This window comes from Plectropomus leopardus, chromosome 2 (genome assembly GCF_008729295.1).
Source record: "Plectropomus leopardus isolate mb chromosome 2, YSFRI_Pleo_2.0, whole genome shotgun sequence".
Classification (NCBI taxonomy): domain Eukaryota; kingdom Metazoa; phylum Chordata; class Actinopteri; order Perciformes; family Serranidae; genus Plectropomus; species Plectropomus leopardus.
Window position 1 is genome coordinate 23299586 of NC_056464.1, and position 24270 is coordinate 23323855.

The 24270-nt window shown below is 38.6% G+C and overlaps 2 protein-coding genes across 4 annotated transcripts in view; both read right to left on the reverse strand.

Moving 5' to 3' along the window:
- LOC121957019 (ras-related protein Rap-1A-like) overlaps nucleotides 1-15691 on the reverse strand; it is a 31039-nt gene extending 15348 nt beyond the window's left edge. Inside the window, exons 1-5 of one of the 3 annotated variants that reach the window (XM_042505510.1) lie at nucleotides 15597-15691; nucleotides 5203-5291; nucleotides 3338-3406; nucleotides 2973-3029; nucleotides 833-973 (exon numbers count right to left, since the gene is read on the reverse strand). In XM_042505510.1, the coding sequence (XP_042361444.1) occupies nucleotides 833-973; nucleotides 2973-3029; nucleotides 3338-3406; nucleotides 5203-5259 (324 nt within the window). In that variant the 5' untranslated portion in view covers nucleotides 5260-5291; nucleotides 15597-15691. Of the gene's footprint in view, nucleotides 1-832; nucleotides 974-2972; nucleotides 3030-3337; nucleotides 3407-5202; nucleotides 5297-9724; nucleotides 9904-15596 lie in introns of those variants that run through there. The other 2 variants (XM_042505526.1, XM_042505518.1) reach the window with 2 other exon arrangements.
- A 1801-nt stretch (nucleotides 15692-17492) lies between these two features.
- timm17a (translocase of inner mitochondrial membrane 17 homolog A (yeast)) lies at nucleotides 17493-23881 on the reverse strand. The gene is made up of 6 exons (XM_042495548.1): nucleotides 23813-23881; nucleotides 21716-21815; nucleotides 20900-20963; nucleotides 20506-20634; nucleotides 18805-18915; nucleotides 17493-18411 (listed from the first exon to the last, which is right to left on the reverse strand). Exons 1-6 carry the CDS (start codon nucleotides 23836-23838, stop codon nucleotides 18335-18337), a joined length of 507 nt encoding a protein of 168 aa, XP_042351482.1. The 5' UTR covers nucleotides 23839-23881; the 3' UTR covers nucleotides 17493-18334.
- Nucleotides 23882-24270: the final 389 nt, after the last annotated feature.

A 24270-nucleotide genomic window follows, 5' to 3' on the forward strand; every position in this document is an offset into this window, starting at 1 on the left:
GGGAAGGAAAGAGTGAGTGAGAGTGAGAGTGAGAGTGAGAGTGAGAGAGAGAGAGAGAGAGAGGGGCAGAGAAAGAGGGTTATGGTAACATTCCCTCCAGAGATCACCAAAAAAGGGCATCTGAGATCTTGCTGACGCACTATCTGCCCCACCAGAGAGGGGACGGAGAGCTTACTCACTCTACAGCCTCACAATTAACCAGAAAAATGGAAATATGCTTTGAACAAACAGCAAACCCAGAAAATAATGACACATCCTCTTTTTATTTGCACAGTTTCGGGCAGACTTGGAGGGGAAAACCACATTGTACGTGTGTAAAAAGCAAGACTAAGAGTTGAACGTCCACTAATGAGACAAAAATATTCATCTGCTTTTTACTCAGCTAAGTGGGGGCTTTGGCTCCATGTCCATGTTAAACACAGATGACGTAATCACACCACAGAGACTTAACATTTGCTAACGCTAGGCCATGTACAGTGCACAACTTTTGCTAAGTGCTTTCTCATTGTTTTCACTCCTCGGACAACACGGCAATGACACCGTGCGCATTATGTTGAGCTAATACAAATTTGTAATTACTGGCATAAGATGCAGTGATTACAGTGTTGAATGGTATCCATAGCGACAGTGCAATCAGGTCCTGAACAATGTAGGCGGCTGAGAACACAGAAGTGGGGAGCTTGTAACCTATCCGTACAGTTTTCCACCAACTGTGTTTCCACAAACAATTCAACCACGTTACAAAATAAAAATGAAAAGGAGAAAAAGTTGATGTGAGGGTGTGGAGGAGCTGGTCTAAACATCCTTGTAATTGTGCGTGGTGTTTACTTACATCCTCTGTGTCCTTTACTCGTAGAATCTGTTCTCTCAGGTCCTGGAGGTCGTTGAAGGTGGACTGTGCTGTGATGGAGTATACCAGAGCGAAGCCTTGGCCGTTCTTCATGTACAAGTCCCTCATCGCTGTGAACTGCTCCTACACAGCAGGAAAAACAAGACAGGCCATGAGCTCTGTTATACGTTCTCTGGCATTTTAAAAAGTCATTAGTCATATTGTACGAGTCCATTGCATATAAGAGGACATTATAACGTTGAGACCTGTTCTGAGATTCAGTGACATAGTGGCAGATACAGTGCAGTGGAATTGTTGGATCTCTGTCAAGTCTTTCCACAGCACTCTCACACACATCGTTATGTAGTGTGGGTAGAGTATCAACATGCTTGGAAATTTTTTTCCACTCTAGAAACAAGCATGAACATGTATGTTGGCTCTGCACCATCAAGATACATACAATTACATACATTCTTCTACTTGTGCTGGACAAAAGAGAGAGCTATTTCTATGTGAACAAGACTTTGTGTCTGCAGCCAAACTGTGAGGCTGCACTTACTTTTGATGCGCACATGCTCATGTTTAGCAGGTTTATTTATCATGTTAACCATCTTAATTTAGCATGTTAGCATGCTACCGTTACTAATGTGCACTAAACGTTGAGCACATTAAGTCATTAGTTTTGTGGTTATTTGGTCATAAACCAAAGTTTTGAACTCATGATGATCGGAAACAACATGTTTACCCTTTGAAACCTGTTCAAATTGGTTTTATTTGTTTCGAAAATGTGGGGGGAACATGCAATGACCAACATGATAAGAAACATCACACAAAGTGTGAGAAATTAGTGAAAGGTGACAAGAAAATGACCTGAAAATGATATTTAGAGAGGGGGAGGATTGTTAGAAAAAATAATCTACAAAACTGCATTAACAATTATACATTTAAATTATGTTACAGTAAAAAAATTTACATATACCATATATATTTTGATTTTTAGCCCTTTTCTCAGGTCAATTTCTTGTTTGTTTTTACTTTACTTTTTTTTTTGCTTATTTTCAGGAAATTTCTCATAAATTTTTACTAATGTCTTGCTATTTTTAGGGCAACCATTTGTTCAGTTGCTGCCTTCTCCCTATGTTTTGGAAAGAAACTGAACTAATATTCTCAGATTTCAAAGGGTTAATAGACAGAGAAAATTCAGAGAACAGAGAAATTCTTAATTGATCACTTAAAGGTGGGGTCAGCAATTCTAGAGTAAGATTTTTGATATTTAACCTGAACATCTAAACAAATAAACCCATCAGTGCTCCATCAGGTGTTCTGGCAACACCTCAGATGTTATTATGTTTCATTACTGTCATGATATATTTGTTCCTATTGGGAGAAGGCATGGAAGAGGGAGATTAGCCGGTACAGAGATTTGTAGCTCGGTGACAGCCACTTTGTTTCCCATTTACAGAGCCACGGTTACGTATAAACACTGGAACAGACAGCAAGCAAACCATAAGGATATATTTGCCGTATTTGACGAAAGGTGTAGTGGAATATAATGGCAGACTGCACTTTTAAAATGAACAGGGACATCTGCACCAAATATGATAGTAATGCATCCAAGAGTTGTCGAGATATTTCACTCAAAACCACAAATGTAAACCTTATGGTGGCGCTAGGGAAAAATTCAGGGGATCAACAAAGCCAGAGGGATTTATCCTCTGGGTGCCTTGAATGTCTTAACAAAGCTTCATCTTAGTCTATCAGTAGTAAATGTTGTTGTAGTCTGGATCGACATCTTTATCCCTAGATTTACATAACTCACGTGGCTAAAAAATTGAACACCATGCTGTGCAAGAACAGGTATAACATGGTCATTTATGTAAGGGTAAAAAATAAACCTAGTCTCTTAACTAGACAGCATGTCAGCTGGCAAAATCTTTGACTGCAACTTTAGTTCATCTATCCACCAACAACTTTTTTTTGTTGTTTTGAGAATTCCTCCAGACATTCATATCTTGAGCCTGACATTTCTGAAAGGAGTTTTCCATCACTTAAAATGTCAGCGTTCAATAGAGTGACTCAGGGGTCTGTCTACACAGCAATGCAGGGTATCGACAGAGGCTTCCATGGTGTAGAGTTCACTTACTGTGCCTGCTGTGTCGAGAATTTCAAGCATACATTGCTGGCCATCTACCTCCACTTGCTGTGAGGGAGAAAAAGGGATAATGTAAGGTTTTACTTCAGGTCAATGGGCACATCATAATCCACCTTTAATATACTGCATGCAAGAACAAAGACAGACAAGCACACCAGAGGAAGTGATGAGACAAAAGTAAAGTAGAAGTGAAACGACAAAGAAAAACAGGAGAAAAAGAGAGATGAAGAGAGTTGAGACGAGAAAAAAATAGAGCACAATGTCATGACGTGAACCTGCAGAGCAGCTGCTAACAATCAGCTCATTCCTCTCCTGCACTCTGCCTCCCCCTCTCCCCTTCCTCAAGGGACACTCACCTTTCTGTACGAGTCTTCTATTGTAGGGTCATATTTTTCCACAAAGATTCCCTGTACAAACTGAACTGTCTGTAAGAGAAGACACAGAGCAAGCCAGCGTCAGATCAATGTGACCAAAACATCTAGAGTGGTGAAAATGGCCCCAAGTGTCATGCAACCTTGCTAAGCAGGACACTGACGAAGAGGATGTTCGTGATGTTGCCAGTGAGACCAGCCAGGATGCAAGAAAAGGTATGACTGATCTTTTAGACACGTGAAATATAAATGCAAATACAACAGTCGTAATTAGCGCAACATTAAAGAGCCATTTCATCCAAAACAGATAAAAATACATATTTTTCCTCTTACCTGTACTGTTATTTATAAATATAGATTGTCTTGGTGTGAGCTGCAGAGTGTTAAAGATATCAGCTGTAGAGATGTCTGCTTTTCTTTGAATTTAATGGAGCTAGATGGCACTCTGGTGCCGTTACGTTATCGTTATCTTGGCTCAGGTGAGCTAGCAGTAGATTCACACCTCCTTGTGCGCTGTGATACAGTTGGTGGGTGTAATTCAGTAGAAATTCCTAAATGAAACGGCTCACAACAAGGTCTGTGGATTATCTTGAGTAACTGGGTCATGATTTCTGCAAAGAGACACTGCTGTTGAGTTTTTTTAAATGTATTTTTGGTGCTTTGAGCACCACAAGCTGAGTTCCATTATATGGGGAGAAGGCAGACATCTTTGTAGCTGATATCTCCAACACTTGCGAACTCACACAAAAACAATCTAGACTGATAAGCAGCAGTTAAGAGGGAAACTATGTATTTCTGATTTCAGAGTTAACTGTCCCTCTAAGCTCTGTGCTTATTGGTAGGTTTACATTAGGCATAGACAGAGTTCACCTGATAATGTCTTAAGGTCTAAACATGGCAGGCTGCCAGTTTGAAGGATTAACCCGACTTCAACACCTGGTCGAAGTTAGCTAAAGAGGACATGCAACATTTCACAGACATTCATGGCCTCCTGGCAACCTTGTAGTGACAATAAAACACATTCGAGTTCAAGATTTTGCGTCTGTTTTTCATCATAATGGTGAAACTGAAAATGGATTCCCACATTTAGAACCTACGTTGAGCCTAGAAGTGGTATATCTGTCTATCCATGACAAATGGAGGGAAGTTCAAACACAGACTAGCCCGCAGAACACATTTTGAATGAACTGTACTGTATAAAACTGGGCGAGAAGACTGTAGATGTAAACATTTACCTATAAATAGTTGCAACAAAACAAAAATAAGTTGAAGTAAAAAATAGGAAACACTGAGACTGAGACTGCTTCCAGTTGAGCAGTCATTTTTTTCTTTGCAGTGTCCTTCAGGGGACATTTTGGACCCCAGATTTTGGTGCAGATTGAGTGCTTTTGACTCTAACAATACTCTTTGCAGCTGCAGACATGCAGACAGCCGCAAGGAGAGAGAGAGAGAAACCACACTGTAAAGTCAAGTGGTGAATTTACAGCTCACAGCAAGTTTATATGATACAGTCTTTGGCTTTTGTTGATATCTAGTGTCAGCAAAGAATGTCATTTGTGCAGTTAGCTTGTTGACTATATGACATGAATACCACTGTCACACTGAACATCCTGCAGGGCTTGTTCAAACTTTAAAACTTTGTATGGAAAACGAAACAAATTGTACAACCAAATCCGATTCAACTGGCATAATTCTGAGTTGAGTACAGCCCTTATTATTTTACAACATAGTTTTACCAGAAACTCTGAACCAACAGTTTTTTGCTGTTTCAATGACAGTCCTACCAAGTCTTAAGGAAACAAACTGCAGAGGTGTTACAGGTGGGGAGGGGTTCAGGAAGCAATACTCACCAGAGCGGACTTGCCCACACCTCCAGAGCCTAACACCACTAGCTTGTATTCACGCATGGCGGGTTTGCTTCACCGGACAGCCCAACAGTCTGCACTAGACAAACGGGGGGGGGGGGGAAAAATGGGAAACACAAAATGAGAAAGCTGCAAAACATTGATGAAAACAAAACAAAAAACAAAGTCTACCTTTTCAAGCAAAACAAAGGAATTTTCCCAGTCTGGTCTGTGAGTTTTTCCACTCCAGAAAGGAAGGATTCTAGTCATTCCTGGAGGTTATGGACAAGAAGCAGCACAACAATGGAGGGAACACCCATAAGTGGAGCTGCTTCAGGGTGGAGGAGGTGAAGAGTATGTGACCCCTCTCTAACACAAACCAGCTGTGGTGTGTACGAGTGTGGGGGGGACTGAAGGGGAGATGATACACGGATCTGGCAGATATTCCTCCTAATGACACAATAATCTGGCCTTCACACACCAAAACACACCCTGCTGTCAGATGTTTTAGTCACTCACTCATTCTTTGGTTTTGTAAAACAGCAACTAAGTGTCAGTGTTTTTCGACTCATGACAGAAAACAGCTGAGGGAAGTGGAAACTGCTATGGGGAGGAAATTGTGAAATCACAGGAATATCCCTTTAAGGGATGCAGAGGCTTTGACTCATTGGCACACATTGTGGCGTAAAGTCAGTTGGGTTAGCCAACTGGGTCACTACAAGTTGGGCTACAGAGACAGAGAGACGGCTACACTGAGGGTGAGCTGTGGCTGGGTGAAGTCGGGGATTTCTGATTCTTTGTGTTCTTTCTGGCTTCATATCAAATTATATTTTTATAACAGCTAATGTTCAGCAGCCGGCAATAGATTTGCAAACAAAACAAACACTTTTCAAGGGCTAAGAAAAATAGCCCAACTCTTTGACAATCCATTTTTTTGTTTTTCAATAATTTGTTTAGTTTTCAGAAATAGAATAAAAGTCTTAACCCATTCAGAAGATCTTAATCCTTTCATTTTACAGTTGCAGAAAAATTGTAATTAATTAGAACAAAATCAATTTTGATGACCAATTCATCATTTTGAGTCGGCTTCTCTGGAAAAAAAAATCCCCAAATTCAGTTTCTCCTTCGGTTTTCATTATTCTCCTTTGACTGTTAATTTATCTTTTGGTTTTGTACTGAAAATGAAATACTGAAAGATAGCAAAATATATTTTATTATTAATTAAAAGAACATACAACTGTAAGAAAATAAGTGTTATTGTTTTAAATGTCAGCATAAATGAATGTTTGCTTTCAGATATTCAGTAAAAAAATAAACTAAAGTTATCTGTCATCTCTTTAACCAATAGCAAATTTGCTCATCGCCATTCAGTGCATAACAGTTTGATTTCATTATGTGAACAAGTTGGAATTTTACTGTTAATCACAAAATGGATTTTTTTTTTTAACATATCAAAAATTATACCGGTATATGATATGGCATACCCGCTACTAGTTGGAACCAAAATTGAGGAAGCCAGTTACTGATAAAAGATGGAGCTGTGGCTGCTGTATCCAAACTTTCTGTGGGAAAAACAGACACCACATTTCTGTGACCACACATCAGAGGACTACAATCCCAAAACCAGAGGATACAACTTTTTTAGTCACAGATTGAAAAGTGCATCATGTTGGCATCAAATCTTTGTTGAAAATCAGAAAGTGGCTCATGCTGAAATCAGGTCACAGGGGAGAAAGTATAGCCTCGCTTGATAATCAACCCTTTTTCCAAACCATTAAAAGCTAATCGCCAACCATTCTGGGAAGCAAATGATCCCCTCCTACACCGCTCTTTTTACAGCACACTACATCAAAACACTCAGGGGGTTGGACAAAGAAACAAGGACCTCAAACTTCAATCACAAGCAGTGACCATGTGGGAAATGAAGCCCCGACTGTGAATAATTCATACTCTCTAATCCTCTACACACAAAGAGAAGTTCTCCTTGCATGATTAGGGAGGAGCCATTGGAGGAGTAAAGAAAAAGACCAGGGCTGCACGGGCACTATGCAAACAGTCCCCGCTGCACTCTCATGTAAACATTCAAGTACAGAGTCAAGTGCATGCACAGTGTCACATATACAATGTCACACAGACAATGTCACACATAGATTTAGGCTAAGCCTCACTTGTCAGCTATCCACACGTCATGGTTCTTGTATGGACACTGTGGAAAGATGACCCGCTATTTGACTGTTTATTATTATTATTTGACAGCTTCAGAGGTCGTTATGAAGGACGTCTGCTACACCAAAAAGTGTACAGTCAAAGTCATCTGCTCCTTTCCACACTTCAGAAAAAAATCCTTGAAGGATGAGCAAAACTGAGGTTCATCAGACCTTGGTTATGAATCCATGAGACAGCGTCCGTCTATAGCCCTCTTCGCACTGACATAGTATTAACTGAGGACCTCCAGGAATTTGTGATTATTGCAGAGGTCATCTGTGAGGGTGAATCTGCCATGTCTGTAAATTTGTCAAGTAAAAATTCCACCAAATATCATATTTCCGCAAACAAATAAGTCAGGTGTTATTATCATTCCTGCACGTCTGTGATCTGGGGTCATATTTCTTTTATTTTTGCACGGGTTTTTTGTTTTCTCTGTACCTTTTTCTGCCCCTTTTCCCTGTTTATCTTTTAATAAAACATTTTAATTGTATGCCTTCAGTGGGATGTTTTCCCTGTTGCATTGAAAATACTATTAAATAAATATTTTTCAAGGTGTTTCATCAAGTTTGAAAATTCAGTATCCTGACAACACTGTAGCAAGGTAATCATTTCTTCTGATGTTGAGATGATGCACTCTTTAATTCAAGAGCAGCAAGACGTCCTTATATAAAAATGCTCAAGAAAAAACCTGTTTTCCACACATCAAAAAGTAGTTGTTTGCTACTACAAGGGTATTGTAACTAAACTGAAAATGAAAAGTCCTCTTGTAGCAAAATAGTCACAGGTTTTATTGATTAACAAAATTAAAAGTGCATGTTTCTCACCTATATTATTGCCTTTTCTTTAAATCTTAACACTTACATATCAAAAAACAAATACTCACGTGAATATCCTATTTTCCATACATATCAAAAACAAACACATAATAAGATTAGATATTATAAGATAAGATTTGTTTTAGGTTTTGTTACCTTACGCAATTGTGGGTGCTGACCACAGCAAAAAATGGTAACATGAAAAAAATCTGAGGAACAGTCACATTCAAAACATGAACTTATAGACTCTCTTCTCCAGACTCTCACAAATTCCAAAGCAAAACTCTACAATTTAAGATACGAACTTCAACTAGGGCTGCAATAACGATTATTTTCATTGTCAATTAGTTTTTATTTTCTCGATTAATTGATAAGCTTCTTGGTCTATAAAATGTGAGGAACTGGTGAAAATATTTATCAGTGTTTCCAAAAGCCCAAGATGACGTCTTGTCTTGTTTTGTCCACAACCTTAAGATCTTCAGTTTACTTTCACAGGGAAGAAACCAGAAAATATTCATAATTACAAGCTGAAATCTAAAAAATGTAGACCTTTTTTCTGAAAGAAGTACTCAAACCAGTTTATTAGTAATCAGATAAGTTGGTGATTAATTTATTAGTTGACAACTAATCGATTAATTGTTGCATTTCTAATACCAAAGTACAAATTTAAGTTTAAAAGACAAATACTTTGGCAACGTTAAGAGCATTGATTGAGTTATTGGAAAGTTAGCGGTTATGCGATTAACTTTTACATAGTAGCCTGTATGTCATAAAACTGTATAGAATTTGACAGGTAATGTGTTAGTAAGGTGTCAATGAAGCTCAGCGTTCGCCTACAAATAAGAACAATCAAGTCTTGGAAGTTAAAATGCATCATTGAGCTTTCAAGCACATAAAAAGGTAAGATTGTAAGTGTGTCTTACTGATCTCGAGTAGAAGTCAAGGACAACATTTCTAAACTCAAGTGTGTAAATTCATGTCCTCGAGAACGGCAAAGTGCTTGTATTATTTGTGTCATGCCTGACACAAATACGACTCTGCCCGAATAAAATGACCTCACTGATCGAGGCTCAAACAAATTCTGCCTAATATTCAACTACTGAACAACACCTGTCGTCTTTGAACTCTGTGTTTATTGAGCTTCCCACTCATCACTGCAGCATTTTCTCCACAGAGGCTGAAAAGGATGCTCTTGCTTTGACACCTTTTCTACAAACTTTCATACCAGGAAAACTGAACACAATGCTGCACTCTCTCAACCGCCTGCCTACACACTCACTACACACACACACACACACACACACAAGGCCATTTAAGGACATCTCCCTTTAAAAACCAAACCTCTCCCGCTTTCCACTGCCTTTAACTACACACTGTCATTCCCAACAAAACAAACATGCTGCTGCCGTTCCTCCGCTCTCGTAGTAACCCCAGCAAATAAGGAGCGAGGGAAAGCCACATGCCACAGCAAACATGCTCCACCATGACATCACCGCATCACTCACCCTCTACAGCCAAAGGTATGTATCCATCTAAGGCTGGAAGTTGGACGAAGTGGTGCTGCTAGCGAGGAATATGCAGCGAATGTGTCGGGATAAAACCACGTCTCAAACTAGAGGAAATAAGAGAGCAGGAGGCTTCACGGCTAAACTACAACACTCAGGATGCACGGTTTCCTGGTGCGGTGAGGCTAATCCAACAGCAACGAAGCTGTCACAGCACCTGACTCAGCAGGGCGGTGTGATTGACAGCTGCCCTCTGTATCTTCCACTCAGTGCGGATGGAGGAAAAAAAATGCACACATCCGTTGGTTAAGCTAAAGGCACGATACCAACTTGTGTGTCATCTTCGTATTTGCCTGCTTGTTGACCCACATGACAATTACAGGAGCGACACTGAAAAAATATCCTCTTGAGGTTTAAGGGTAGAAAAAAAACAGCGTGAGATAATAGTTGTTCTGGTGGAGTGTTTTTAACGTTGATAAGCTCCTGGTTACTCATTACCTCCACCACAACCATAGCTCACATCACTTGTTCACACAGAGCTTAGCACAAAAAAACCCCACAAAATTTAGGGGAATAACCCAACTTGTCAAGGAAATAGCTTAACACTTTGAAACCTGGAGTGACATCACTTTTCGTTTGCTGCCTGCAAGGTGTGATTTCTTCAATAAAATTAAGGGGAAGAGGCAATGAGCAACTTGATAATAAATGTTCCACAAATTGGAAGAAATTAGAAGATATAGGAAATTATTTTTTTGACAGGCTTCTTTCTAGAGAAAAAAAAAGTAAAAAACTACATTAGACTCATCATAAATACATATTTAAAATTATGTTACAGAACTGTTAAAACTTTTCTACCACTTTTTCAAAGGGTTGTAGGCCTTTGTTTGTTTTTTGTTTTATATTTTTTGTTCATTGTGTTGTTTTTTTAAACAAATATTCAGATCATTTTCTTGTACTTTTTTTCTCATTTGGGGGTAATGTATTCTCTTGATGCTCATTGCCTTCTGTCCATGTCATTTTTGTCTTTTTTTTTTTTTTTTTTTTAAAAAAGGCCCAATTTGCTCAGGTTTCAAAGAGCTTAAGTAAAGAAGGGGTCGTTTTATTTTACAGCCAACTTATTTCCTTCAAATATCCTAATAGCATCTTCAAATCCAGAGGAATTTCCCTTTTAAAGGGATTTGTCGCCAATTTTTTTGTATTCAGAAACATATTTAAGTGCTTTGATTAGCTGTAATAGCAAGAGTTTGTTAACAGGAAGTTGGCGCTATACTACAGAAAACAGAAGCCAAAAAAACTGAGATCAAACAATAAACTAAGCAGCGCTGATCAAATATAAACCAGTTCGCATAAGTCACTCACCAGCGGGAGCATTTATTGTTCTAGTGTGGCGTAGTGCATTCTGGTAGTTGTAGGTTTTCTTTCTTATGAGCAAAAGCGTCCTTTTTCTCTGATTTCTTTGGTCATGAAATTTCAAAAGTATTTGCATCTTTCTACTGCAGATACATCCTAGTGTTAACAGCCAATCTTTTTTCCAAGCAATGAAATACTTCTTTAAACTCAAGCTTAACTGTAATACTGAATTTATTTTATTATTAGAAACTAAATTCATCATATCTGTAAAACTGCATGTTCAGCTGACCTGCTGTGTCCCTACTAAAAGAGTAGTTAGCTTAGCAGTTGATTTGACTTGATTAATTGGACGTACACCAATTGAGCCCTGTCTCTAATTTAACCTATAATTAGTGCCAATTCACAAAGTTCTTTCTAGGAAACTTGCCAGGAAATTAGGAATTTACAAGCTTGTAAAATAAACCATTACCAGCAGAGCACAGCAGCAACTTGCTTTAAAAGCTAACAGATAACACTGCATTAACTTCGCTCAGGTAATCAAGACTAATGAGTGATGCGGATGCGTCTGATGTTAACTCTTGAGGGATCCCTTCATCTCTTCTAAGGTGGTGTCAAACATCCTGCACAATCTTTCTCTCAGAATTATACCTAAAAGAGCAAGCAATCAAAAACTCCCGTTATCTTCTTGTATAGTTCTTACATCTCTTTACAGGCCCACTGCAACCCTGAACGTCCTCCGTGAGTCAGAACAAAACTGCAGCCCGACACACAAAACTTTGCTCTGACTTAATTATGACAAAGATCTGTAACTGACAAACACCATCAGCCAACTACATCTGTGTTGCTGCTGCTGGGGCCTTGACCTGTAACCACATCCTCTTTCCAGAGCGCGAGAAGGCTTCATGCTGATAGGATGGAAAAGGAGTAGCTACCTACTAAAATAGCCTCTTCCAGTCTCTGTTCCTGTTCAAGACTCCAGACAGCAGGCTTGCATAGAGCAGGGGACGGAAGTGGGTTTCACAGCCTGCATCTCATCATCAAAAGCGGGGTTATGAAGAGATTCAGGCAGCGGCGGATAAAGTACCTGTACACTTGAGTAACCCACAGATGTCTTACCAGAAAATGACTTTGATAGATGTTAAAGGAATACTTCACCAGTACGAGTTTGCATTACGCCACCCACCAGTGGGAGCGTTTATGGGTCTGGTAGTTGTCCGTTCTCTATCTTTTGAGTGAAAGCGTCCTTTTTCTGAGGTCATGTAGCACCAATTTCATAAGTATTTGCGTCTTTCTACTGCATAGACATCCTTTTTTATTTTTATCAGAAGGTCATCTTTCCAGCAGTGAAATACTACTTTAAAGTCAACTATTTTGATATTACTTGAGTCCAAGTCTTTACTGCAGTTAAGTATCAAAAGTAATTTTATTTTCATTATATAAACTAAAAAATCCAGTTTTTCCTCCCCTCACATTCCTTCATTCATCCATTCGTCCTTCTTTCCATTCATCCTTCCCTTTTTTGTAGTAAATAACTGAAATACATATGGTAAATGTAGTGGGGTAAAAGTATACATTTTATTTCGGAATGTAGTGGACTAAAAGTGAAATTTGACAGAAATGTAAAAACTCAAGTAAAGAAAAGATACTCTCAAGAAATACTTGAGGGATAGTTCCCTTTTTCTGAACTGGGGTTTTATGGACTTCTCAGGCATAGACAGTATATTGCATTCAGTAGATATCACGCCGCACGCACCCAGTTTTCAGACGCAGGCTGGAGTCCTACATGAAAGTAAGCAATCAACTGCTGTGGATGGGTCAGCAACAAAACGTATTTTAGCCACCTAAAAAAAATTAAAGACTGCTTAAGTGTATGCTATATTGAGAATATTTTTCCTGCTTTACCTTTATGTGAGAAACAAGGTTTTCAACAGGGGAAAGAAGGCAATATATTGGTCTCTTAAAAGCCAGTCTCCATTAAGAAAAACTGTGATTTAACTGATCTCTGAACACAGGAGCTGCTGGTCTACTGCTGACTCCTATAGTTGCTGTCACATTACACTTGAGTAAAGGGGTTCTCAAGGTCTTCTTCACAACTTAAATTTTAGGGACAAAATGCAGTTTTTCCTTCTCTCCCATTCCTTAATTGATCCATTCGCCCCTTCCTCTCTCTTCCTTTACCAATTTTGTAGGTAGTAACAAAGATGTTTAGGGAAATGTATTTGGAGTAAAACAATGCTTTTTCTTTATGAAATGTGGCGGAGTTTAAGTAAATATTGACACAAATACAAAACTCAAATAGAGTACAGATACTCCCGCCCAAAAATACTTACGTTTTGTAAAAAAGTTACCTATCTTTTAAAATATCCTTCTAATTTGAGGTAATTTTACGGATATTGTGAAAGTTTTGTTGTATTGTAACCAAACTGTTTTGTTTGTTTTTCTCCCACTTATTGATGTATCCTTTTTCTTCTTATTTTTCATTGCTACAGTTCATTTTTGTCTGGTCTTGTCTTGTTAAGCACTTTAGGCTGCATGAAAAGTGCTGTATAAATAAAGCTATTATAATTATGATTTAGAATGGATTTCAATGTCCTCCTCCTTGTATACAAAGTTCTAAACTGGTTTAGACCAAGCTACATTGCAAACAAAAATTGGGGAATGCCGCTTTTGTCCCCAAAGCTATAGAACATTTTACCAATAGATAGAGAAGCTAGCTCACTATATATTTTTAAAAGAAAGCTACAATCTAGGGATGCCGGATATTGTATTTTTTTTTTTTTTTTTTTTTGTCGCTATCCAATATGCAGATATATAACAACTAATTTGGCCGATAACTGAAAACGGTAACTCTTTCTCCCCATCTAATTTTAGTAATCATCAAGTCTCCTCTGTCATGGAATTACCATCACATTATGCATACTCTTATCGTGATGGCCCACCAGCAGATGAAGACATAAAAAACAATGCTTTTAAATGTATGTAATACTCATTCATTAAGAAAAAAATTCTTCAACTAAGGGTGGATGTTTTGTGCATGTTCACTTTGTCAATAAAAATAAAGTATAGGTTTGTGATTGGCATAAGTCAGCGTGTTGAGCGACTTCGAAATTCCATTTTAGAGCCAATGCTTGCTTATATCGATGACGTGCCGATTTTATTGTGCATCGCTACTACAAACAAATCTGTTTACTCTAGCCTTTAACTAGCTCTGACTTTCTAAAACTCTTTTCATACTTCAGACTAATGCAAAACTTTTAAAATGTTGTATCTTACTTGATTTTATGATTTGTGTTTTGAGAATATGATTTTAAGCACTTAATTTTTGTTATAAACGCTTTTTAAATGTCTTTGATATGTGTTGAATTGCCTTGCTGGCCTATTTTATGTTCATTCTGTCCGTTTTCATGTGAAACAAATGCTAACAATGTCCTCATTGTAAAGCACTTTGTGCTCCATTTCTTGTATAAAACGGTGCTTTATAAATAAACTTTATTATATTATTATCACTATTACCACTTTATTAGCCTACACCACTGGATTCAGTGCACGTGTGAAAAGAGAAACCCTGCCTTGCAGAAATGTGTATTTCACCTGGAAACTGTGATAATCTATTATTAATAAAGTAGTCCTGCTGTGTGTTTATAGTTTGAGGATGGAGTGCACACCTTTCCCTGTTTCACATCACTCTCCCTGCAGAAGAAAAAACTGCAACAGGCTGGCACAAAGCTTGGCACCCAGACACGAGAAAGTCATTTGGGTTATCTCACTGTGAATCTACCTAATTTGCTTACGGCAGTAGCATATGCTTATCACTCCAGGTCATGCTAAGTCCCTGCAATCTGTGGCTGAACCACAGAGCAGTAACTACACTCCGCCGATGCACGATTATTACACCCTTTAGCTTCCATAACATTCATTAAATTCCGTTCAAATCACAAACCCTCTTATAGATAAATGCCATAATCTTTAATCCGGGCAACCGAGACCAGCATCTGTCCATAAACAATCTAGTTTCACACCAGCAACTGCACTAAGTCCCGTTATCAAAGCTTGTTAGCAAAATTCCGCTAACTAGCTAGCTTTGCGTCGGGCCGCCGACACTTCAGAACCGTTAGCAACCGTTAGCATCAAGCTAGTTAGCCGACACATTCCTGTCCTCGGCGTATCCTCAAAACACAGCCGGGTTGTCAGAAAAACGCCACAATCAGTCGTATTTTACACCTCAGACGTCAACGAGGCTTGGCAGGCTTTAAATCAACCCGCACCACGGTGTATTAGCTCGGGAAAGACCGACTGCTAACGTTACCTGCCCTTCCGCCTGGCCTTGACTAAAATGGGAGTGCACACTCGGTTTTGTACTTGCGGACAATTCTTCTCATTTCTCAGACACACAGTGACAAACGCCGTGCACTCTGCCGTTTCTGCTTATTCTCCCGCATGTGCGGACGCGACGTGCACCCACGCAAATGACTTATTTGACCGCGTTTAGCATGTAGTAAAGTTTGGCTTTATTTCCACTCACCGTTTCTCGCTCGCTGTCTCTCGCCGCTCCGCAAGTGTCAGTTTGCCTCCGGCCTCAGTGCGCAGCAGACGTCACTCCCCACTATTTCTCATTTTTCTTAAAAGGGCATGACACAGCGGCCACTCGGCCCGCATCGTTTGCATGATAACGGGGCTGCACAGTAATGATGAGTGTCAGCAGAAATACACACACACACACACACACATACAGTTTTATTCATGATTACTAATATGTTGCAAACATTTTTTTTTGCAGCAGTATTTTAAGATTTCACATTCTTGAAGCATGAGTCACTTTCTGTTTGTGAAATCAGTGCAAAAATAATAATAAAAAAAACTAAAAGACAGTATGTTTATGTGTGAAGTGACATCATAGTTAGGCTATCAAATTATTGCCCAGATATCTAAGATTATAAACTCCATGAGTAAAAGCTGCTGTAAGTCTAAGCAGTCTAAAGTTAAAATTGAGTTAAAAGTCTTGTCGCCTAAAGTTTAAAGTCCCTGAGAATAAATCTGAGTCAAAGCAACTTTTTAATCAATTTCAGGTTCCAAACAGTGGATGGCCTAAAGATATACTTGAGTTAACACTTTGAAACCTGAGCAAATTGACTTGATTTCAAGTTATGATTTACAACAAAATTAGTTAAAATTTGGAACAAAGAAAAAAAGGGTTAAAAATATATATTAAAAAAGGTAAAAAAAAAAAAAAAAAAACCCAAAAAAAAAAAAAATAAAAAAGGAAAAAAAAATAGGTAATAAAAATTATAAATATTGTTTTCTGTGCATTTCTCCTATTTTTTTTTATATTAACCTCAAATAACCCCCTAAGATTAGTTGCTTCTTACCTTTTCCTAAGTTCTTGCCATTTGTAGGACATTTCTTGCCAAGTTGCTCATGCCTTTATAGCCATGTTTTCAAGAGAAGTCAAACCAATTTACTCATATTTTAAAGGTCTGAATACTTGTGAAAGGCATCTGAACACAGCACAAGAAAACTGATGTCGATCCGGGTTTGAAAGGGTTTAACTCCCAGAGTCCTCTGCCAGAATATTTTGAGCATAAAATACTTTATTTCCTGCATTCATCCAGATTTTTCTGCACCAATTTGGGCTTTTTCTGCATCAATCTATGGTGTACGTATCTTTAATTTTGTCAAAATAACAGCCCTCTGCTGCTGTCATGTTTTTATTGGTAAGGACAAATTGACACTCTAAATATTGAGGGGGACATGTCCACCGAGTCCTCACTTAAATATACATCTCTGCAAAGAAATAATTGCAATATTAATCATTAAAATCTTTTAATGGTTAGTTGCAGTCCCAGGCCTAATATCTAGGATATGTGCCATGTACAAACTCTTTCTTTTTCTTGTTAAAAACTTGAGACTGAGTAAGTCAATTCTGGTTTCATGTATTTTATTTTTGTGACCTATGTCTCATGTGTAAATCTCTGCCATGACATGAATGATCCCAGACCCCACACATCAGCTGGAGTTACTTTAACTGTCCTTTGCTTATCACCTTATTCATCCAGTGTCCTTCACCTGTCACCACACGGAGCGGGCGTCAAACTGATAACAGGTGTGTGTGACACAGACACACGAGAATGTGAGAGGAAAGTATTCCCTTATGTGGTTTTAGTAAACACATCCTAAAAGAGTCAGTTACACAATTTTGGCTCAGCAGAGAAATAGCAGAACTGTTCTGTAAGTGTGTGAGGAGTACCCTCTGGTGGGGAATGAGCGGTCCTGCCCAGCCAAAATGGATTTTGGGTGACTGTAGCACAAGTAAAGTACACTTTAGAAGTTTGACATAAACTTACTGAAACTCATTTATCTTCACTTTTAAAAAGCCAGAACACATTGCATAAATACATTCATAAGACTCCAACAGACACACTTAACAACTTAATTTTTTATTGTACCATAGTATAATCTATCATACAGATTTCATACAGAATGCATCAATCCCTTGCTTGAATTTCTCCGTTTGTTTGTACTGCCGAAGCCATCCTTTGTCATGAGCAGCCTTTGCCACTACTTTGTGTTGAATGTAAAAGCACTGTCACATAAAATAAAACAATATGGTACAACTCTTTACAATCTAAAATAAATAAATCACTTTGAAACAAATCCCAGGAACAGCATTGCATCTGAATGGTGTTAGCCTTCGTAACTGATGACAATCAGATAAAAAAGGCCGACCAAATGTCAGCGGCCAGCCCAAGCAGGGGACAATATTTAAGGCAAATAAAGACTAACATAAGTGAGTACAAGTACAAAGCTTTTACTGTATGTACACATACTTATATTTAATTCATGTGGTTCCATGTGTGACGTGTTTTGATAGATTCATCACTGTCCAAAGCTTGTCAGTCTTGGCCTCCCACTTGTTGGGCTACATGCAGTACACACTGAACAAAACAGATAAACAACCTTCTTACCCACAAACCATCAAACAACAAATCTCACCACATGTCTGTATTTAACCAAAGTGAGGTGAAACAGATGACAAGGCTGAGAATGGCAAAAGGCAGATCTGTACATGGCTCTTGAAAAAAGGAAAAATGAAGATGTGTTTCGTCCTTCAGTTCTCTTAAATGGTCCATAAAGTTGGTTGCAGTTGCTTTTGTTTAATGAGTGGTATTTTACATCTCCATTTCTTCTTTGTAACTTCAGCAAGGAATTCAAAAAGGCCTAGTGGACGAGAGGTGTGTGGGGGGGGGGGGGGGGGGGGTCCTTTCACTGGTATTGTCGGTAGTCTCCAAATGAAGGGGTGGGCATGGGAGCAGGGGCGGGTTCTTCTGCAAACTGAGGCCCTGGAGAGTAAAAAAATGGAAAGGTCAGTGAGATGACAGTAAATCAGAGGTCTTGCACCTTTTAAATAGTTGTGCAAAACCATAAAATATAACTACATTTACATCTGAGTGGCAGACTGATTCCACATTACATCAGGGTTCCTGCAGCTTAAGGCAAGGCAGAGTCAAGACTTTTAAAGATTTTTAATGCCACTCGAGAGTTTAAGGCCAATTTTCTAATAACCAAACTTCAAGAAAGATAACTGTATTTTGTTCAAATGTTTATTGTAACATAAAGCATGATTTTCTTACAATTTTAGACTGTGTATCCCAAATGTTGAAAACAACACTTTTTTAGAGAGGAAAAAACATGAAAGACTTTGAAAATATATTATTATCAGAAGTTTTACTCACCAGTTGGGAACTGTGAAGAAGCAAACCTAGTAAGCAGGATTCCAGCGCCCTCTATCAACGCCAGCAGGATACCTCCCATGGCTGCAGAGCCGACCATGGCCACTGGTCCATCTGCAGAGGAACATGAAACGCAAGTATATTAACATGCACACAGTACATTCGTCTCTTTATTTCATGTAAGAAGTACATTAAACAGGGAGGCTGAGGTATCTTTACATGTGAAAATCATCCACTGTTTCATCACGTTTAGGAAATAGAGAAAAATCTACACGTTGTTTATGACGTTCACATAACTCACACAGATGTTGCACTTATTTTTCCTAATTTATTCTGTGTGCAGGTTTAAGTTAGATGGAGCTGTGCTGAAAATGACAGAAGTCCATGCACTAGTATGGTGTAAATTTTCCTGTGTTTAAGTGTAACAAAATGAACAGGACAGTGAAAAAGATGTCGAACAAGCCTGACCTGTACAGGCCCATACAGTCCTGATAAAAGGTTTAATCAGGCAAAATATGTTAAAAACCTGTGTCACTGGACGAAAGGTGTCTAATTATAACTTAGCTCAAATGAATAAATGTGGACATAAATGGCCTCACATTCGGCACAGTCACAATACTTGGCAACTCCAGTTCCTTTAATTCAATGAGGTTAATCTGCTTATTTCCAGTTTAAATTCTGCAAACAGGCCAAACTCAAATAAATCCAATAATTCTTCAGTCAGTGCTGCCAATTGGGCATTTTTCCAGTTGTGACACTTTTACTGAAGCTAGACAAGAACTATCTTTAGAAAAAAGGTAACATTTCACTGCGACCACAGGTGGACCTCGGGTGCCTTTTGATCAACATGACTGCAGTTTAAAGACTTACACAGGATATGTTTGAACGTGCAGTGCTGTCATCAACAGTGAATTTGTTAACACTATAAAAAAAGATTCTGGCCGTTCAAGGGGTTATATTTAAGGCACTTTTTTCACACCAACACATCAATTGTTATTCATGTATATGAGCAGAAGGCGCACACAGAAGCGAGCGCAACGCCATCGTGCTTCCCAAGTGTTCTCTTGCAGCTATTTCTAAGGGTGCGGTGGCTGCGATATTCATGGTTCAACTTATGGAACCCTGCAGCACGCACCACGTCATGTGACAGGGAAATAACAATCATAGTGGGTATATCTCTTTCCATTTATCCAGAAATATCAGTCAATAGTATGTATGGAGGGGAAGCTCATCATTTTAGCGCACAGCTGTATGACCTGCCCCAGGGACAATATCAATATCACACATTTAGAAAACAAACGGCTGTAAAGAGATCACCTCCAATGTTTGGATTTCTGTCTCGTATGCTGTGATTGTGATGCTGGTTATGATCTCTTAGCAAAGTCAGGCGCATCCTGCCTCCGTGCCCTTGAAAGCAGGAACAAAAGTAGCACCCAGGGCCCGACCTTGTGTTTTTCAGGCAGTAAAAGACACAGCCTGTGCCCCAGTGCCATGCTTACAGCCCATGCTTAGAAACACATATTTTATCCACTCTTTCCTCGACTTAAGCCACACACAGAATAGTACTCTAGTTTTGATAAAGCAGTAGATTTACTCGGTGCGCAGTGTTCAACAGCAACATCACTGTTTGCCTTTTGTCTGCGGCATGTGCTTTATGTGCCATCTGCTGACTGTTGACTGCCAGCTTCTTCTGAGCTTACTCACTTCTTGCAGCGAGGATCGCTCCAGTCATGGCCCCGCTTGTGATTGAGTTCCAGGGATCCTCCTTCCCTCGTACTTTTACTAAACCACAGTCAATCATGGAGAAGAGGCCTCCCCAAACTGCAAAGCTTCCTGTAACCCAATAAACATTTGCATAGGTTAAACAACAAACACTACAGAGATGCTTCGCATTTTGTCATTGTAAGATACACTTTACTCAAAAAACATTCATTTAGTATCAGATATTTAACAGCTGTAGGCTGAAATGGTGATCAGCATGATGCCAAACTGACTATAGCCCCTTTTCTTTGCAAAGCAAAAAACAGTGACCTATTTGATTTAAAAATAAAGCATCACATATAGACAGATTATATTCAAATTCAGCAGTTATTCTTACCTCCAAGCTGTGGGGCTCTGGTCTTGATGGCAGTCAAGCTACCTCTCATTCTGTGGCTCATTCCCTACAAGAGAGAGCAACGAGAAACACACATGAATGGAAATTCAGTACTTCAGTGAAACATCTATAATGCATTTTGAGCAAAAACGAAAATAAATTTATTTCTAAAAAATGACAAACTTAAGTTTAATGCCATTGATCTGACTTCACTGCATTTGTTGTTTCCCATGTAGTTTCCTCTTATGGAGAGAGTATTCGGTATTAAGCATACTTCTTTGATATTAGTGTTAAACCTCAATTATTATGTTTTACTATAGCTCCAAGTGGTGTTGATGAGCAGAAAATGTGCTTACATGTTGTCTGCCAGCAGAGGTGCACTGTTAAAATCATGTGAATTACGTAGTTTTTAAAAAAACTGTTTATTTATTGTCAGTTCTCTTATTTTTAAATGTATGCTTCTTGACACTTTTAAGTACTTGGGTTTATATTTTCTCTTCTCTGCTGTGTTTACTGTTTTGTACAAAACCCCAAGTCAAATTTCTTGTATGTGAAAACCTCCGTGACAAACGGTTTCTGAGTTTTCATGTCAACATTATCGTACAGTAAATAGCTGCTGCTGCTGAAGGAAAAGGAAGACATCTATACAGAGAGCTGACTGTTCCAACAATAATCCAACACAGTAGAGACATGCTTCAAACAGGCGTCAAACTAGTCTCATGTTGTATGTAGTATAATTTCTATGAGGATGTCTTAATTGTTGTATCTGACTGAGGCAATACAGCAAGAAACAGTGTGTAGGTACATGTCTGAACTTACTGAGGGTGCATTTCTGAAGCCTTTTACTGCCTGAAATATTCCTCCACCAATAGCTCCCATGGTGAAGGCTCCTCCACAGTCGTCAACAATCCTCCAGGGGCTAAAAGCACAAGAGAGCCATTAGCAAGGTCATTGTCATGTAAAGTACATAGTGTGCAAAGAGGTTGCACTGACACGTGCTTTTATCATGCTTTCTGATGGCAGGTTCAGCCTTGATATGCCTTACAAGTATGGGCTGGAGGCCAAGGGTGATTTTAGAACAAACGCTCTCTTATTATTGTTAATGTGGGAGTACAATAAAGGTAATCTTAACAGCAATATATATATAATTTACATTGCACCAGTGTACTTGTAGTGTTTAATTTATACAATACAATTATTAAAACACAATATAATCATATTACAATAACTCTTAAAGTCAAGAAACAAACAGATGTCATTATCTCCCAGAAGTATATCTACTGTATATATCTCAAAACATGTAAAATGACGACCAATATATCTGACCTCACTGGAACTTTAAGGGCATCTCTACTCAAGCAAAACATGGAAATCTAATACAGTAGGGACTGTTTGTTATTTATCAGAAGGGAGAAAGTGGTGCAAAACGGGGGAAGCACTTCAGGACATTTTTTAGCACTGGGGAGGGCATTATGATTTTTTGATATGGCTTAGAGGAAAGACATTCAATGTTAAAATGGTTGTAGTGTCTTTATTATAAATACTCTCAAAAAGCTCAAGGACAAATATTTGTAGCTTCAGGGAGAGTCATGACTTAAAAAAACACCCCAGCCACCATTGCTGGAAGGGTTGCTTTTGAAATGTAACATGTTAACGACTACTAGTTACCCTGTTAAAAATGTAATATGTTACATTACCAGTTTAATTACTTCATCAAAGTAATGTAAGTTATTACATTTGATAACTTTTCAAATGTTTTAAAGGGGGCAATAAAATATGCAACCCCTTTGTAATCACAAACATTTTGACTGGCAACTGTAATTTAATCAAATATTATTCTCAGTAACTTAAAGTGACTACAGTTACTTTCATTTTGTAATTTAAATTACTGTAACTGGTTCCATGTAACTAGTTAGTCCCCAACACTGCCAGCCACCTCAATACCCTAACAAATAATGTACAGTCCCTTACTGTTCTCACCTTAAATACGATGCTGAAAATCACCACCATATATGAGCACATACTTAACAATTTTTTAAAAAACAGTAAAATGAGAACTGCTTTCATTTATTCCAAAAGCTTCAGACATTTCTTTTGCTTTATGTTTTTCATTGTTTGTAATCATTACATTGTTTTTCGTCGGTCTGTTTTACCGCAATTATTTCTTTATTTCCTTTTTACATGTTCGAAATAAAATCAAAGCTTCTTGTCACATTAAAACTGCTAGCTGAATAAAAGCAGCGTAGAAATTAATTTCTAGAAAATGTTGTAATTGCCTGGTTATTACATTATGTACCATCAGATCCAGGACCAGCTCCATGGCTGTTATGAATGTGCTACTAATGTCAAACACAGGCAAGTCATCTGTAACTCCACGCCAACACTGTCAATGTCGGTTATTTTGTTTATTCAATTAAAATAGTCTAGCCTTGACTCGAGGTACCCTTCTCCAGCTGTTGTGCAACCATCAGGTTGCCCACAACTGATAACATTAGCACACCGGTGGCTAACAGAGCTAGCATACCAACACGCTAAAGCATCCTAAATTAACACTACACAGATGAAATTGTCACCGTGGCGATTGGCATTGACTGTAAGTGATGTACCGCCTTGTACACTGAGTGACAGGAGTCAGTGAACTAAATGTTTTGACTTACAGGCAAGTAAACCGACAAGGTCACTAACAACGTGATTTAGCACCGACGGCTTGATGCTAACACACACCGCTAATACATTTCTATGTAAAGTTAGCATTCGTGCTAACGCCAAGAAACTAACCGGATTTGAGATGTTTCGGGTTATGTTAAATGTTGTGCTAATGACATAATAATTCTCAATTAACGTGGGAGCAGCTCTAAAAAGATGACTTAGTAAAACATTGGGTAAAATATGTGTTTTATCCTGTTAGAGACTCACCATGGCTCTCTGGCATATTCCTCCATCTTGTTCTTTAGCTGTTCCTTCTGCCGCACGTGACGCTCTTCGGCAGGCTGACGTAACGATATGACGTAACATCTTAAAGGAACATTCCGCGTGTTTTTAGGCAAAGCGCCATTTCTATGTAAAACAGGCTAGCTCCAGGGGGTGATGTTACATTGTGGTGACAGGTATTATCAGGTAGGGAAATCAACATTTTCTGTTGTTTTGCGTGCTTTAGCATTAAAAAAAGAAAATATTCAGTGGACACAGGACGCACCAGCAGTTGTTTATTTATTTACTTCAGTTGGCTGACAGTTGACCCTGGGGTCCAATACCAAAGTGGCCAGGTATTGATGGCAGTACTGGGGAAGCTTGAGGTGAACCAGTGTGTCAAAGAGGTATGCTTTGAAGCCACACAATTAAACAAGTCATCATAAAGTTTATCCGATGATTTA

What these genes read in the sequence shown, in the direction of transcription:
- timm17a (XM_042495548.1), bottom strand. Translation starts at nt 23,838, where the DNA reads ATGGAGGAATATGCCAGAGAGCCATG. An exon ending in GAATATGCCAGAGAGCCATG is followed by an intron (nt 21,816 to 23,812) that starts GTGAGTCTCTAA and finishes TTGTGCTTTTAG; the next exon opens with CCCCTGGAGGATTGTTGACG. An exon ending in GCTTCAGAAATGCACCCTCA is followed by an intron (nt 20,964 to 21,715) that starts GTAAGTTCAGAC and finishes TCTCTCTTGTAG; the next exon opens with GGAATGAGCCACAGAATGAG.